A 16,023-nucleotide genomic window follows, 5' to 3' on the forward strand; every position below is an offset into this window, starting at 1 on the left:
ATTAGTGAAAACGAATTCAGGCGAACAAAATGCTGAAACGCTTTTTATAAGACTTAAGAAAAAATATGATTGCATAAATATTGCATTGTTGCTAGATACTTATATGCAGTAATAAAATAGAGTTAATAAATTCACTTAACTATTAAATTAGAGAAAACTGTTCAACATTTACAATATTGCAAAATAAATCAGGTTTTGGTACTACATATACGTTGCTAATGGACGAAAAAGATTGGCACTAAATCAAAAAATAAAAACATTTCTGAACTTTCACGAGCTATTTTAAAACTTGGCCAATTTTTTTATCGTAAAAAATTGTCTACTTTAGTAGACATTTTTGAAGCAATGTAAAACAAATATAGAAATTATCTGATTTTATTTCGCATCAGAGCCTCACATCGCGTTTCATGTCCATGTGCAATAAATCGTTTAGATATAGTCTTGCAAGACAATAAATTACCCCTGTGGTGAACCTGAATTCTTCCGAATAGAGTGGGTTAGAAGGAAATATTTAGTATTGCAGTTTCAGTTGCTTGGAGTGAAATACGAGCCAGGAGCTTAGCGATCTTTGGTGCTTGCAACATTACAAGACCACCTGCAAGATACTCTATTAGATGCTGATAAAATGAAAATACGGATCTTATATATCTGCAGGACCAAGATGAAAAATTGTAGAATATGTAGAGAAAATAACCGGATCTTTCTACATTTTTTGACTATTTGATGTATGCTTAACAACAGAATAGTAATTTGCTGAACAAGTATATAACTAAAATACAATTTGGCAGTTTTCATTAATTTGAGAATATGTTTATTGAACATTTATATTAAAAAACATTTGAAAACGATTCATAATTTTAGATGGCATGACTTCAAAAGTCCATGTATTCCTCAACAGAAACAGTTCTACTATTTCCGACATCAAAATACAGTTTTCGGATTAGATATTTCGATTGCAAGAGGATGAATGTCGCACAAAATTATAAATCGAGCGTTTCCAATTTTCAGAGATATGATAAATTTAGAATCAATAAGTGGAATAAAATAGTACGATCTTAAGGTCTAATATAGGGTTTAAGCTGAGAACCTATTCCGAGTTTCAATCAAATTTAATAATTAATTATAGAACCTAAATCAAAGGCTTTGATATTGAGCATACAAGACGCAACTGAACCAACTTCGGCAAAAAATGGCTTTTCCAGCACTTTTTATCCCGCACAATTAAATTGAAATCGCCGAAGCAGAAGGAAAGATATTAGAAGTTACAGTATTTAATTAACACTGGAAGCTAGAATGAAATGATTAGGGCGCAAAGTTATTAATGGAGACAATGTTCAGAATGTTTTTTTCTCTGTGGTGATGTTTTTTTTGTAAAATGCTATTAACTGTTTGCGGAATTTACTATTACATTCAGTAAAAAAATATAGTTAATTAATCCGAGTCTATCGTTGGGCTGAAAGCAAAATATTAGGATGTATACAAGCAATTCCTTATAAAACAGAAAAACAAAAGATTTTGAGAAAACTTTCCTAATCAAATGACTAAGAACCGTATTCACAGAAAATAAGATACTTTTCAGTATTCAATGCAAATTTGCCATCATTAACTTTAACAGTCACGACTGGTTAGAGCAGAGATCGTCCGCAGAAAACAGACAATATACAATCATGTCTCATGTTGAAATATTTTTTTTGGCAAAAGACAAAGCTTTAATTTGAGGCAAACTGACTGCTAGCCACCCACGATCACTCAGAGAAAAGATTTTTCATCTTTTTTCCCCTGTTCTCCATTATCTTGTTTTCTGGAAGGCTTTTTCGCAGACATGCGATGCCTTTTACGAATCTATTAAGTATTAAGCAACCAACATCGATCTAAATTTGTTTTTTTAGAGTAATTAAGTAAAATGTTTATTAAACCACTGAATTCATTAAAATTAAATATAATTATCGTTATTGTTATATTACAATATAAATCTCGTTCTTGCAATTGGAAGCACATTTTTCTCATTAGAAACTATTCCCAATTTAAAATGGACTATTATCTCATTTTCCATCAAACTGTAATCACGTACGTTACGTGACTACTATTTATTTGAAAAAGAACAAGCCGGAATTCTCGTATCGGCCGAAAATTGGAAAACTCTTCCCGTGCTTCGATCTAATGTGGTATTAATATTTATAATTGGTAAACGTTTGCTTACGTGCAGTTATTTTCTCGTTTTAAGTGATAAGGATATATAATATTTCCTAATAAGTTCAAACATTTGCAGATATTTACCCAATATTAATTTGCGTTTAAAATAACGTGGATATTTGTTACTAAAAAAACAAACCAGTAAAATTAGATGCTAAATAGTTCGAGGATGTTTTTTTGCGCCGACGCATTAAATATTCAGCAATTTAATGAATCCATTTAAATTTATTCAAGTCAAATACAAGGTTCATGGACCGCTTATTATTGGCATTTCTTCAGTCCAATCAATTGAAGCGAAACCTAAATCTCAAGCAAATTCTGTGCAATTTTTAATTCAGAGATTGTAAACCTCATAGGAATTCACGTCAATATACTCAAGACCAACTTAAATATTTACACTTGGTGAAAGTCACGTTGGATCAGAAACATGTTAAATTGCTATAGAATAACCAGAGAGGTGATATTCTTTTAAAGAACTGAAACTATTAAAACTTAAACACTTCATTGCAGGTGAAAGTATCGATTGAAAAGTTTTCTGTGCTTATAAACCGTGGAACATTGGAATGATTTCCAGACGTTTCGGTCACATGTGCGGTAAACATTATCAATGGCAATCAGGCCAGGCTCGATGTTGTTTTTCGCGCACGGGCTTTTCTTGCCAAGCTACGCCCATCTGATGGGAACTAATAGATCACAAACCGTTCTTGGAAGAGCTTGTTTGTGACAACGAAAAATCCGTGCTTGTACTAAAGCTGCTACCAAATATTCGTGGTAAAAATTGCTTAAACTGTGAGCAAACATCACAATGTTTTATATGATTTCTGATCTTTATTACACTTTCTTCTTTGTTCTTCAGTTCTAAGTCCTTCAGCTATGAGTTGTGCAGTCTTTTTTCGTCAATGTTTTCTTATTTTTCTCCTCTCAGTACGTAACCCAGAAACTGATTTTTTCCCTGTTTGTTCACAAAAAACAGCAATATGCCGTTGTTTGTGAAATAGGTATGAACGATTCCGACATACATATTTACAGGAAGTAATACTCAACTTGAACAAAAATCTCTTTATATTGTCTACATTTAGCAGTTTTATCACTCATCAAGTTAAATCCTTCAATTTGCTGAATGACGAAATTTTATATCTTCTTTTAAAATGATGCTTATTATATATATTTATGCTATTTTTGTATATTCCTGATTTCGAACATTGCAATTGCATGTGCTGGTTGTTTAATTTTTACCCCTACGCTATTTGTCGAACTTTCTTCATTTTTGTCCGATAAAACTTGCAAAAGCATCAATCAAACAAAGCGAAAGAAGGTGAACGTATTCGAAATGAATAACGGTTAAACAAGCTTCACATGAATAAAATAATAAATAATAACAATTAAGAAAATGATCAACAAAATCGCAGTAGGGTTAGAAGGAAATATTAACGGGTTTGGAACAGTCTACTCAAGCATTTAACCACTTTTTCAAACTACATTATTAAAGAATTTTATTATTTTCCACGTCAAACTTCCGGAAATATAAAAAGCTTGACGACGTCCCATAAAATATCAAGACACGGGCTGGAGCCTGACACCCACAATAGTAAGCGCTATCAACTGGTTATCATTTTTCGATGTTTCCAAACAAAAAGAAAGATTATCTGGAGTTATGAAGACCTTTACAAATATGGATTTTCATTTTCATGAAAAGAATATTAGATCCTGCACGTATTTATATATGGTTTATTTGTTGCATTGTGAGCTCTCCAATGAATTATAGTTGCTTGTGTAAGCTGCGTAAGCCTCATATCAAAAGGTTTGCACACTTGGGGCTGTAAAAAAGATAAATTGCCATTTATATGAGTTTATACTTGGTGTAAATGCTTCTAAACGTAACAGGTATGTGTGGGAGGCTTAAACGAATTTAAGAAATAAAATTTATTTGTGGGCTATTTAAGGGCGCATATATTTCCACAATAGGAGACAGGAAGATAAAATGTATATCTCCATGTGGATTTTTGCAACATTTTATAAAGAGAATTAAATTACGGCCAAACAGAAGAATCAGTATTAGAGTCGCATATCTGATACTTAATTATTTCTATTGAGCGAATGTTTTGCTTGCTTCTATTACTCAACAACCATTTTTATATTGTTTCAGACGGCGATATGGACTGAAGAAAATGACACCAAGCATCACTTTCTCCAATATATGTTTCAGCAGTATGCAGTCATCGGCAATCTTCAAGAACTCTGGGGGTTCATTTTATAATTACCAATAGATATTTAAAATAACCAGATTGTGAAGTGCAATATTTAGTTAAAGATAAATAGATTGATAGTAACTCGTGTAATGAAATTAGCAGAAATGTGTAAATAGAATGATATTTAGCGGTTCGTAAGCATTTGTGTGCAACGCTTGGATCTCATGGACAACAACTGATGGTCAGTCCGAAAACTTGCGTGACAAAATTGGGTCATAGGGGTGTGCAGTGAAGTGGGGATTTTCACAAAGTGAATTTATTACTCCAAGAGGAAAATATGGGCTGTGAATTAGGAAAATTGGCGAGCCGCGATAATCGCAATGGGGCCCGGAAATTCGAAGAGCCGACTCCACCCCAAGTACAGGTAGATCCCCGGCTACCTCTTACAGCGAAACAAAAATACAACATGATGGCTTCATGGAAAGGGATCAGCAGAGCCATGGAAAGTACCGGAGTCTGTATGTTTCTTAAGTAAGTAAATTCTCTTCCATTTTGAATTTATTAGTTTTTTTGGCGACAAAACTTTCCTTTATTGAGTTTAAATTGCTTGTATTTAACTCACTCAACTAACAGGGCATTCGAATAGATGTATTTAGAAAATTCACTATAATACAGAAATAGTTCCAAAACTAGGTTCCACAGTTTTAATTGCAGATTCTACTATTAAGAATGAGATCACAAGCACACAAAATCATCACATCTTTTTGTCTCAAAAATATCATACAAACAAATTGAAAACGCTCTGTTTACGCAATTCTCCTTCTACAGTGTTTCCGCCAAGTTTTCACTACTGCTAACAAACCAAATAAACTTGTTTCACTTTTCACGCGTAAGAAAGTTTACCATCCACAGATATGGACCAGATTTCACTGCAACCCTCCACAATTTTTGCTAATGTTAATTTCTGAGGATGTTTTTTCTTTACCTCAATTCTTCCTGTTTGACTGTCAACACTAATTTTCCTTCTTCATTGTTTCCTTCGTTTTCTCGGCTTTTTCAGCACTCGCACGGTTTCACATATCTTGCGATTATTTTTATTAACTGTTTGTTGAATAATTGGACAAGGTACAGAAACTTCTGTGGATAAGCAGGGAAACGAAGAGTTCTGTTGAAATTGGGAGGAAAATATTCATTTGGAGCTTTCCATTCAGGGCAACCTGGTAATGAATTCAAAATGCCGCCTCACTTTGAATGTTTGGATATTCAGATATTCAGCTGCGGTAAATGTGAAAACATTTTCTTTGAAGGGAAAACCTCGGTTTTACAAAATTTGTTTATTGTGGTTTTCATAGTTGCTGCACTTAGAAAAGCACTACCAAAAAGCGCATGGAAAAGTATTAAATTAGAAATAACATTTAACCAGACAGAGCGGAGTGCATGTTTACTTTGAAAGTAGAGTTTAGAAAAATCGATATAACTTTTAACTCACTTTAATATAATAATTTCATATTAATGTTTAGATGAAATTGCTTAATTCTAATATGAAATAGAAGTTTATTAACTTAGGAAATTGTTATACGTAGGTCACAATTAACGAGATAAATTACTAACTCAGTTTTGTATTTTTTGTAAAGTTATGAAACGAACGCTCGAAATCAAGACGCCAACTTCCTCAATATTTTACCGCCTCAATCTCCTTTGTGGGACATTTTAATTTAAAAAATTGGAATTCTCTCTTCACATCGGAAACTTCGAACTTTTCGAATGTGAGCTATGATCTTAGAATCACGCGAGCATACTGATCAAAAGGAACTTATCATAGTTCAACAACCAAACTTTCAACAAGAAATTGCAAGAACAAAACAGAACACAATTCAAAATAACCTACGTTAAAATAAAATCTGTCAAAAAGCATTGAAAGCAAAATTAGTAGATTTTTACTTAAAAATGTCTGTAGTTTGTCCATCTTATATTTCGAAAACAGAGAGTCTGTGAACCTTCATTTACCTATATGAAATTTGTATATTATTCATTGACGCCGAATAAGCATTTGAAACTATGCAACCGTATAGCGTTCACACTGCATTTATTTTGAAGCCTTTCTTGTTATATGAAATTAAGATTTAAATGGTTTACAACATTATCCAAACCAGTACATTTATAAAGTTGCCAAACTCTACCCTTACACTAAGCTGGAAAACTATTATTTACTCAAAGCTACGAGAACGTAAACTTTAATATACTTTTTCTGGATCTAGTTAATTTTTAATTAATTTCTAATCATTTTTTTACTTCTCGCATTTATCAAATTTGTGAAATATTCTGGCTATTTCGTCAAACATGCAGGCACGAATAAATTTCCTGCTAAGCTCGGACATGAAGTTTCAGGCATGAAATAACTCATAAATTTATCGATATGTATGGCGGTGCACACGAAGAAGTTGTTAGTGAAGCTTATTACGATCAATACTCAAAAACTTTAAAAGTTGATTAGACAAGTTATTATGGTTTTAAACTTTATTCAAAATAATATTTGCTGTACATCGTTTTTCTAATTTAGCAGCTGTATTCTACAATTGAACTCTGAATAAACTCTGACTAGTTTTCTACAAATGAATTAGCGCTAACTAACTCACAAGCAAATAGCCTGTAAAGCAACATTAATTTCTACTTTTAGAACAAGTTCGACTAAGCGAAAATATTATTCAATGTCAGAGTTTTATTAAAAAACAAGTTAAAATTACATTTTCAAACAGCTCTTTTCACCAACAAGGAAAATTGGCCCAAAACTCATTCATTGTAAATATGGTTTCCAAATAACAAATGGGGAAATCCCTGAGAGCTGAGCGCATTTCATAACCTTTTGTATTTAATTTTGGGAGAACGTATCATTATTTCCATTATATTACGAGTATTGTAAAATTGCATTGGAATAAAATATAATTTATTTGTTTTCTCATTTAAAGCTGTCGGACAAAATAAGTACATTTAAAATTAATGGACTTGGCATTTCAAAACGACTGGATTTTAGAGTGGCCGGAGTTTCTTTACACAAATATTACCTCTCTTGCACCACAAAGAAGCAAAAGCCGCAGTTTTGTTTTTGTTTTGCTTATTTATATGGAATTTCAGGAAAGTAGAATTATTACATTGGGACAATTTGCAGCTGAAATAAAAAGTAAGGCTATTTCATTTTCTACTCAAAAGAAGTTGTTATGTAGTTTCACAGTATTATATTCTTGGGGGCATACGTGTTCACAAATCTGATAGATTTATATCCTTTATAAGCCATCCTTGCAAAATTACTGTTAACACAAAAGCTTAAAAATAAAATTTGTTCAAGAAAATGTGTGTGCAAAGAAATAGTAATCTAGTAATATCTACATTAAAGGAGGAAAAGTGGTTAATATTTGGTTTGTAATAGTTTAGAAATATAATATTTTCTTGGATACTAGAAGTTTTAGGGTTGGGCGGGCGTTAGGTCTGGGGAACTCAGTGAATTTTTAGGAGTTGGCGCAGTGCTGCGCAAATGGCTTGTTCCTCAGATCCGTTGCTGGGAAAATGTTGATGACCCTTTTTACTTGTTTTTAGATTTAGTGTAAGGGCCATTTAATTAATAATATTTTTAAAATTGCTTAAAAATTTTAGAATTTTCCAGTTGACAATCTCAAGGTATTTTCCGTGAAAATTTTTCAAATAAATTTAGAATCCTTCGTCGCTTTTTAAAAAAATTTGAAAACGAAAAAGCAAAAAAATAATTATTTTCTTCTTTTTTGACAATAATGGGGAATTTTGAGCCAAAAATTACAAAATTAATTTTGCTATAAAATTGGCCTTATTCATCGGTCTGCAGAAAACGTTAGAAAACCCATTTCAGTTTCGAATGTGTCACAAGAGCAAAAACATTACAAAAATTATTTTTAAAATTCGCCGCCCTCATCGCTCTGAAGATTTTTAAAGTTTATTTAAGTTTTCAGGTCATTCCAGTTTTAACAAAGCTTCTATTAATTTCTGCTCAAAAATCTAATCATTTTCTAGTTTTACTTAAAATGCTGACAATCTTCGGATATTTCCCGCGAAAAATTATAAGATACATTTTATTGGAACATTCGCCTCCTTAACCGCTTTGTAAACATTTTTAGAAAACTTTTGAAGCTTCGAATTATCGACAAAACCATAATAATTATTTCTGGGACTTTCTCCAAAAATATTTCGTCGAACTGAAAAAGCGAAAGTTTGTAATCATTTATTGGGAAAACTCTTGAAAACTGCGGTTTGTTCACTTATAGGTCAATATTTCCAAACAACAGTGTCTCTAAACAGAAAATCCGCGTTTTCCTAACGTTTTACTGTAAAATACGGGCAACTTCATTTATGCAAAAAAAACTAAGAGATTGATTTAACAAGAAAACTTGTCGACTTTCTTTGGAGTCAGTTCTGTTGCTAGTAAAACCTAGATTACTTTTTTAAGTTGTTTGAACAAAGTAGTAAAACGTTACTAAGAAAAAATGTTGATAACCTTTTTTAAGATGTGAAAATTCCAGTCTCGGGTCTCGTAAAGATTTAATAAATGACTTATAACTCATTAACCGATGACTTCTAACTCGTCAACTCGAACAGCGGAAACAACTCAATAGCGCAACTCAACAGAGTGTTACCCTAGTTGATGTGCCTTTACTGGTTATTAATATATGTGTACATTTATTTCTTAGTTACTTTGTCGTGCATTATGTGTCTGATAACTGTTCATCCTTTGCTGGCACGTTTTATGCTTTGTTTAACCGTCTTAAAATGAGAGTGATAGCTTAAGTTCCGAAACGAAATATACTTTGATTAATTTGATTAACTGGTCAATGTATAAATCAATTAACTTATCAAACGCGTAATAAAAAGAATAAAACATGTGTTTGCTTGGAAACTCTGATATTATAAGCAAAGGAAGAAGATGCGAACTTTCCTCTTAAAAATTTGACATACAAAAATGATGTTAAATGTTCCCATAGGCAATATTTTCAGGTTCCTCGTTTCTTTTCATATAATTTTCTTAACATTTATACAAATAACTAAAATTGCGCTTTCAACTCCAGCATTTGGAAAGTTGTGGCTTAGAAGAGAGGCATTTTCGAACATGGGTGAATATGTATAATAAGATGTATTTATTTTTTTAACCTTTCACATTATATAATTCTTTATACAGGTTAGTTCACTCACTATCTATTTATGTATAACTGTTTGTTGTATTTTATATCTGAAAGACTGCTAACTTTTACTAACCGAATTTTATTTATGTCTGTTATTCGGCCCACAAAAAATTAGCCGATGTTGCGGACTAGAAGGAAAAGCTGGCATTTTTATAAAGTAAACATTGCCATTCCTTTACCTTGCATACAATTTCGAATTTATCGCAAAATATTCGCTTGATAGATTAGCAAGTTTTCAAAATATGCAAGTTAAATATTGAGGTTCTTTGATGGAATTAAATTGGAAAAGGTCATAATTTAAAACATTTTCATTTACCAAAACACTCAGTTCGTGCTTATCAGCGATCTCGTTGAAGAGTATTTTTATCTCCCAGGAAAAGTTGAATTCGTCCTAATTTAGAAACTTTCTTTAGAGCTGAATAATCGACTAATTTATTATTGTCTCACTTCGGTCTTTTAACACCCACTAATTGGAACTGTCCAGTAATCACGTCGTAGCGATAGGTCAAGCGTTGCCTGAGTAATCCAATCCTAATCCAAAAGACGTGAAATGAAGAAGCTCGACCTTAATCGAAAGCCAATTTTAATCTTGGATAATAGACTGCAGCATCCCACTTAATTGGTCAGCGTGGATGTTAAAATTATTTTTTCTTCCGTCCAATTATAATCTATTGATGACGCTAATTAATGAATTATTTAATAACTAAGGAACATTTATCAGCAATCCAATGGCTCGAAATTTTCTGCCCCAGCTGAAAGACGTCGTTTTCGGTTTCTGCAAAGGTTTCCAGCTCGAGATTGCTGACTTAATGAAAACATTTCGCAGTGGGATAAAGCACCCGATGAAAATGTTTCTGCCAGTAGAAAATGCGGAAACATTTCACTGCTTTAAAACAAGACTTGTGGTGCACAATTATTTGCACCTGCCAAATTATGTGTTTAATGAAATAAAATAGAATTTTTAATTAAATGAAAGAAAATTTTAAATAATGATTGAGCTGTTGGTGTGGAAATTAGAGTTGGACAGACAGGAAGATAACATAAAACAACAAAAAAAACCAATAGGATATCAGTATCCTACTGATACAACTCAGTAGGATTGAAAACCTTGAAGGACAACGTTTATATAAAAAAAAAATTCTCCACATTTTTCAGTAGATCGACAACTTTTGCATTTTGTTTTAAGGTACTTCTGTGCTGTTTATTTATCATAACATACACATTCAGACGTTAATGTTTCTTCGTTAAGTTAATATCTCCTTCATAGTTTCGCATGCTAGTCACTATCTTCTACTCTTCTTTCACTCTTGTACTTTGATGCTTTCGGGGCTTTTTGTATCTTTTGGCTGTCGGCCAGCAATTTATTCACCAGCGCCCACGTTTCTTAGCAAGCTTTATTAATTATGTTTTTCTATGTATTTCATCGATTCCATTCGGTGAATTTGATGAATGATAGTCCTGATAAATGATAATGAAACTCCGAGATCCCAGGATGACTTGGATAAACTAATTTTTATGTCCCTAAGTGGTTTGTGGCTACATTTGCGCTCCAAACATTAATGTTGATTAAAATAAGGATGATATAAACGTGGTCTGCAAATTACATGCTGCAGATATCGGTGTTAACTCTTTCTTCTTATTGGAGCATTTATATTTCTAAAATGTTGACTTTTAATTTCATCTAGGCTGTACTTCATTAGTTTTACTTAAGATCAAAGTAAGAGAAAGAAATAAAAACTCGCTAAATATTAACATTTCAGATTCTAAAGTGTTCCAGCTATAAAATTAGTTATTGATGAACCGTAAAATTGCGGCCGAACTTAAACAAAGAAATAATTATCGTAAAGTATATCTGTTTGAACATTTAATTCAATTATCTTCAGGAACACGCAGACGTGCGTTAATTGGATAGGATGCAAGTACATTATAACCGGGCATTCAATTTCGTTAATGTGAATGTCGAGTAACAAGCATTAAAGATAACAATGCGGTAGATTTAGTTTCGAGACTAATGCTATTGAATGCGTGTTGATGACTGTAGATGCATGTACTAAGATTTTCATGTTGATATCGGAGTATTTGAAAGCTTAATCTAGTTTTAGTGTAGTCTTGCATTTTCCTACATCTTCTTGAAATAAGTAAGCTAAAACTTACCCAGAAGTTTCTCTTTACTAAGCAAAGTCATGTTAAACTTATGGTTATTATCACCACTTTCCAACCATTTTTTAATAACTACCATAGACTTTCACAAATATATTCAGAAATTAGTAGGTTCAATGCAAGTTGCACTTCTTATTGGCGGTAAGTGATCAATAGTAGCTAGAAATGCTTATTCGAAGAAGAACATTTTATATTGACCGGTAACGACACCGAGAGTTTAAATTGAAAAATTGTTTTTTTGTTGTCAAACTCTCAATCTGTAGGAATGATGACCTTTTAAAGTGCGTGTAAAAAATTAAAAACTTTTTTGCACAATAACTTTGTACTTTTTGGGACTAATCCAAGTTTTTTTTGTGCATAAATTATTAATTGAGTCGAGTTGGTCAAACACATTTTGAAAATAATGATCTCCCCAAATAGTATGTCAGGTTTAATTCAAAATAATGAAATAACAAGATAAATTGGATTAAATTAAAATGAGTTTGCAAAACAACAGAGTGCGAAACAGACATAAATTTAGCTAATAGTTTTTAGTATTTCATAAAAGAAAATCCCAATTTAAAATTATTGACTTTTGAATCAAAGTGCAATAAATTGCTTTATAATATACATTTCGTTTTCGAAACCATCATTATATAAAGAAAATCCACAGAATCATAACAATAAGTATATTTTTTTATTTCAAGAAAATTTTAAATTTTTATTGTAAACATATATTACTTAATTTTTCATAAAGATAAATTTCACTTATCTTGTCATAACAACATAAAATAACTTGAAGTTACAGTACGATAGCAAAAACAATGGATTTATCTTAGGCAATTTAATTCGATTCAAAATTCAGAAAACGTCTTTTGAATTTCTAACACAACTAAGGTACATTCCATAAAATGTTAAGTATAATTTTTTGTAGCGAACTGGTAATTTCAAGGAAAAAATAATAATTTCTATATATTATGACACTTTATTCCAAATTTCGCTTAAAATGTTTAGAAACTATCGCATTGGGAGAAAATCAATTTTAATTAATTGTTGATATCTAACTTGCTCCATAGTCATGTTTTCTGAGCGCATTGCCGTTTAAAAATGTAGACTACCTACCTTCTATATCTACTTTCTATATTATATAATCGAACACTGGGGTCTCACTGTCTTGATAGGGTGAATAAGCTTATTGGCTCTATATATTAAATAATAGAGCTTCCCAAATAAAACTTATCCTAATTGAATTTGTGCCAACTTTGGCTGTGGTTGCCAATTTATGTTGATGTTTTCATTTGACTAATGTACCACAGAGATGAGCTTGCTCTTGGCTTTCGATTTACTCCTGGTGCCGCGGAGCATTCTGCGTTAGACGCATTAATTAATTTTAAACATTAAAGTTTTTATGTATGCCGCAGAATTTTATGAGCAAGATTAAAGCACTTGTCCGGTTCGAATTATTTCATATTTACATTTCAGTACTTTTAAGCTTATTAAAATTTTAGCACATTGACGTGTTTTGTGGAGGTATAATTTTCACACATGGATTCTAATCAAACTACATAATATGTTTAAGTCCGTTTAATTAAGTTCCCTATAAAGAATCCACATATATCCATATATACCAATTCATATCGGAAATCTAAAAGGCTACAACACATTTTCAGTTCACGTTGATTTAGATACTTAGAATACTTTCTGAATCAAGCTTTTATCGCAGCCAATTTCTGTAAATAACTGCTCAACAAAATAAAATTTTCAGGGACATATTTCGACTAATTTTGGAACTGGATAATTTCTGATCGCTGAGAGCGATTCGATTTTTGTTTGAAGCGTTATTCCTTTTCGATTAGCGTGTGTTTTTGCCAAAGAGTAGCGGTTCAGATAAAGTTTGTTCGGGATGGAAAATGAAACAATGTAAAATTGATGAAAGATTCACATGCTCTCAGTTGGAGAAAAGCAGATTTTTTATTGTATATGAATTTATTTTATGTGAATTCGTATCTCAAAAAGTCTTGAAACATTTTTTTTTTCAACTCTCGAAATTTACAGAATGATGTCAGACATTTTTTGGTCTTGCAGTGATACTTTTTTCCCTGGCACCGATTTTAAAAATATAGGGCTCAAACTGTTGTCAGACTTTCGAAAAAAATTGCATATACTAAGTTGCATGAATGAACTTCACTTTAGAAGAAACTCTACTAAAATATCCGATTTCGGGAGCAATCCTGATCTAAGTCATCTTTCATGCAACCCTGTATATCGGAGTTTTGGCTTAAATTGTGTATGAAGTTTTAGCTTCAACATGAGCTCAAGATCGTGAAAATTCATCCAACAGCAGAAAAGTTATTGCTGCAATACCAAAAAGTTGATTTTTGAGACCACCCACTAATTAGAAGAGATGGTCAAAAAATTAAAAACCTGTTTAGTGTGGTTTACTTTTAAACTTTTGGTGTTGAGGTCCAAAAAGTTAGCTAGATAGCTATATAATAGCTATATATTAGATAATAAAAATGTTTTGGTTTATTAAGGTAATTCACTAAAATTATCAAACTCGTAATAGAAGGAAGCAAACAAACAATCACTTTCTGCTATTGTCATCACTTGCCGTATCAAAACTTCAGTGTTTAAATGTCTCAAGAATTAACTCTGGTTACTTTTCATTAATTTAGCTCGAACTAAAATATTATTCGCTTTCATTTTCACCAATCTCAATTTGATCTCGTTCCATAGAAATTATATAGGCAAAATCGACTGCTGAAAAATTTGCTCGGACGATAAAAATTGCATTTTAAGATTAAAATATCTGCATGAATTTACTACCATAGTCAAGGCTAACCCTCAATTAAATGAGATGTGACAAGCTCATTACTATTCGGTATAAGCAAGCAGCTCATTCGCTCCGTCAAACCATTATGTGTTCGGCTTACATTATATTTGACCCATTTCTGAATAAATTGACTCTCGAAATAAGGCGGTAAAACTAGAAGAATTTTACCCAGCCATAAGAATCCTTCATTTTAGCAAGTTTATTAATTCATTAAGCAATATTAACTTCTGGTGAAACACTATTATATACATTTAGCAGCTATGTGAGCACCAAACAAAGGGGCTACCCTAGACGATGAAAGTGATGAATATTTCGGAATTTCATACAGTCGTTAAAAATCGTCAACTTCAATCAAGTTAAGCGCTCGAGCGAAACATCTTTGAAGATGAGAGTCACTCGTGCTTGCGAAAGGTCAGGACAAATATCTCGTCTTAGCCAAAACTTAATTTTCAATAATCTAGACGTTGCTCCGTTGGTTAAATTTTTGAGATTGTCTTCATTAAATTGAAACATCTGCAGTTTTGCAAAATATTTCTATTTGCTATACACGAAAGTTGGTTTTACTCCTTTGTAATGGTAGAAAAACAGGCTTTGATGTAGCAAGTTTTGCTTCTCTGACGAGCAATTAAAGTTCACTTCGATTCATCCAAGTGCATTTTAAATTTATATGAAATATATCGTTCACAATGATGAAAAGAGGGAAGAGAGTTTTTCACAGAAACACAGTTGCTTTAAATCGATCTAAAACTACTTATTAGTTTAGTGAAATTAAAGGTAAAGTTTAGCCTCAGTTATAAAAGTTTCTACTTGCTTAATAATGCAATCACCAAGCTGTAAGCCTCCTTGTAATTACTACTTCCAAATGAACGGAATTTCCAATCCCCCACCTTTGTGGTTTTTCCCTCTTTTCCGTCTCATGAGAATATTAAAGACATACATTGAAAATATTGTGGATTAGGGATATTTATTCTTTATACGATTAGGTACTTTTCGAGTTTTCTCTATGGATTATCCGTAGTTATCATATTCTTCTTTGACTGATTTTCATATGAAATAACACTTCAATTTTACTCTCTCAGAAGTTCTAAAACTTGGGCCAATTTAACTTCTCCATGAATATAAAGTACATCTCTTCTGCAGTAGTTCATGAACATGTTCACTTTTATTATACGTGTATGCTTATTTCTCCTATGGTACTTTCAGGAATAATGTGCAGTGCTATTTATTTTCAGCATTTATGGATCTTTTTCATGGCTTCCAGTGTAACATTCAATGCAATAAAATCATCTTCTGATAAGCTAAAGTGATATTATTGAATATTATTTTTCACGAAATCGAATCTGTTAAGTAGTTTTTATGTTCTTCTGACATTTATCTTGTTATGTCCTTTTTTTCTTTTCTTGTTACTTTTCATTGTTATTATACTTCGAAAAAGTACTTAAAATACGGAAAATCTATTTAACGCCAA

General features: G+C 31.9%; 2 protein-coding genes across 5 annotated transcripts in view; one reads left to right on the top strand and one right to left on the bottom strand.

Annotated features, from left to right (window-relative positions):
• LOC109535692 overlaps positions 1 to 16,023 on the bottom strand; it is a 133,231-nt gene that overhangs the window by 54,605 nt on the left and 62,603 nt on the right. The window lies entirely within an intron of this gene.
• Positions 1 to 16,023, top strand: part of LOC109535699 (neuroglobin) — a 44,401-nt gene that overhangs the window by 14,864 nt on the left and 13,514 nt on the right. For all 4 annotated transcript variants that reach the window (XM_048670706.1, XM_048670705.1, XM_048670707.1 and 1 more), the window contains exon 2: positions 4,340 to 4,913. In XM_048670706.1, coding sequence (XP_048526663.1) covers positions 4,720 to 4,913 — 194 coding nt within the window. In that variant the 5' untranslated portion in view covers positions 4,340 to 4,719. The remainder of the gene's footprint in view (positions 1 to 4,339; positions 4,914 to 16,023) is intronic.

Source organism: Dendroctonus ponderosae, unplaced genomic scaffold (assembly GCF_020466585.1).
Source record: "Dendroctonus ponderosae isolate FM_Combo_2020 unplaced genomic scaffold, Dpon_F_20191213v2 Dpon_F_20191213_1, whole genome shotgun sequence".
NCBI classification, from domain to species: Eukaryota; Metazoa; Arthropoda; class Insecta; order Coleoptera; family Curculionidae; genus Dendroctonus; species Dendroctonus ponderosae.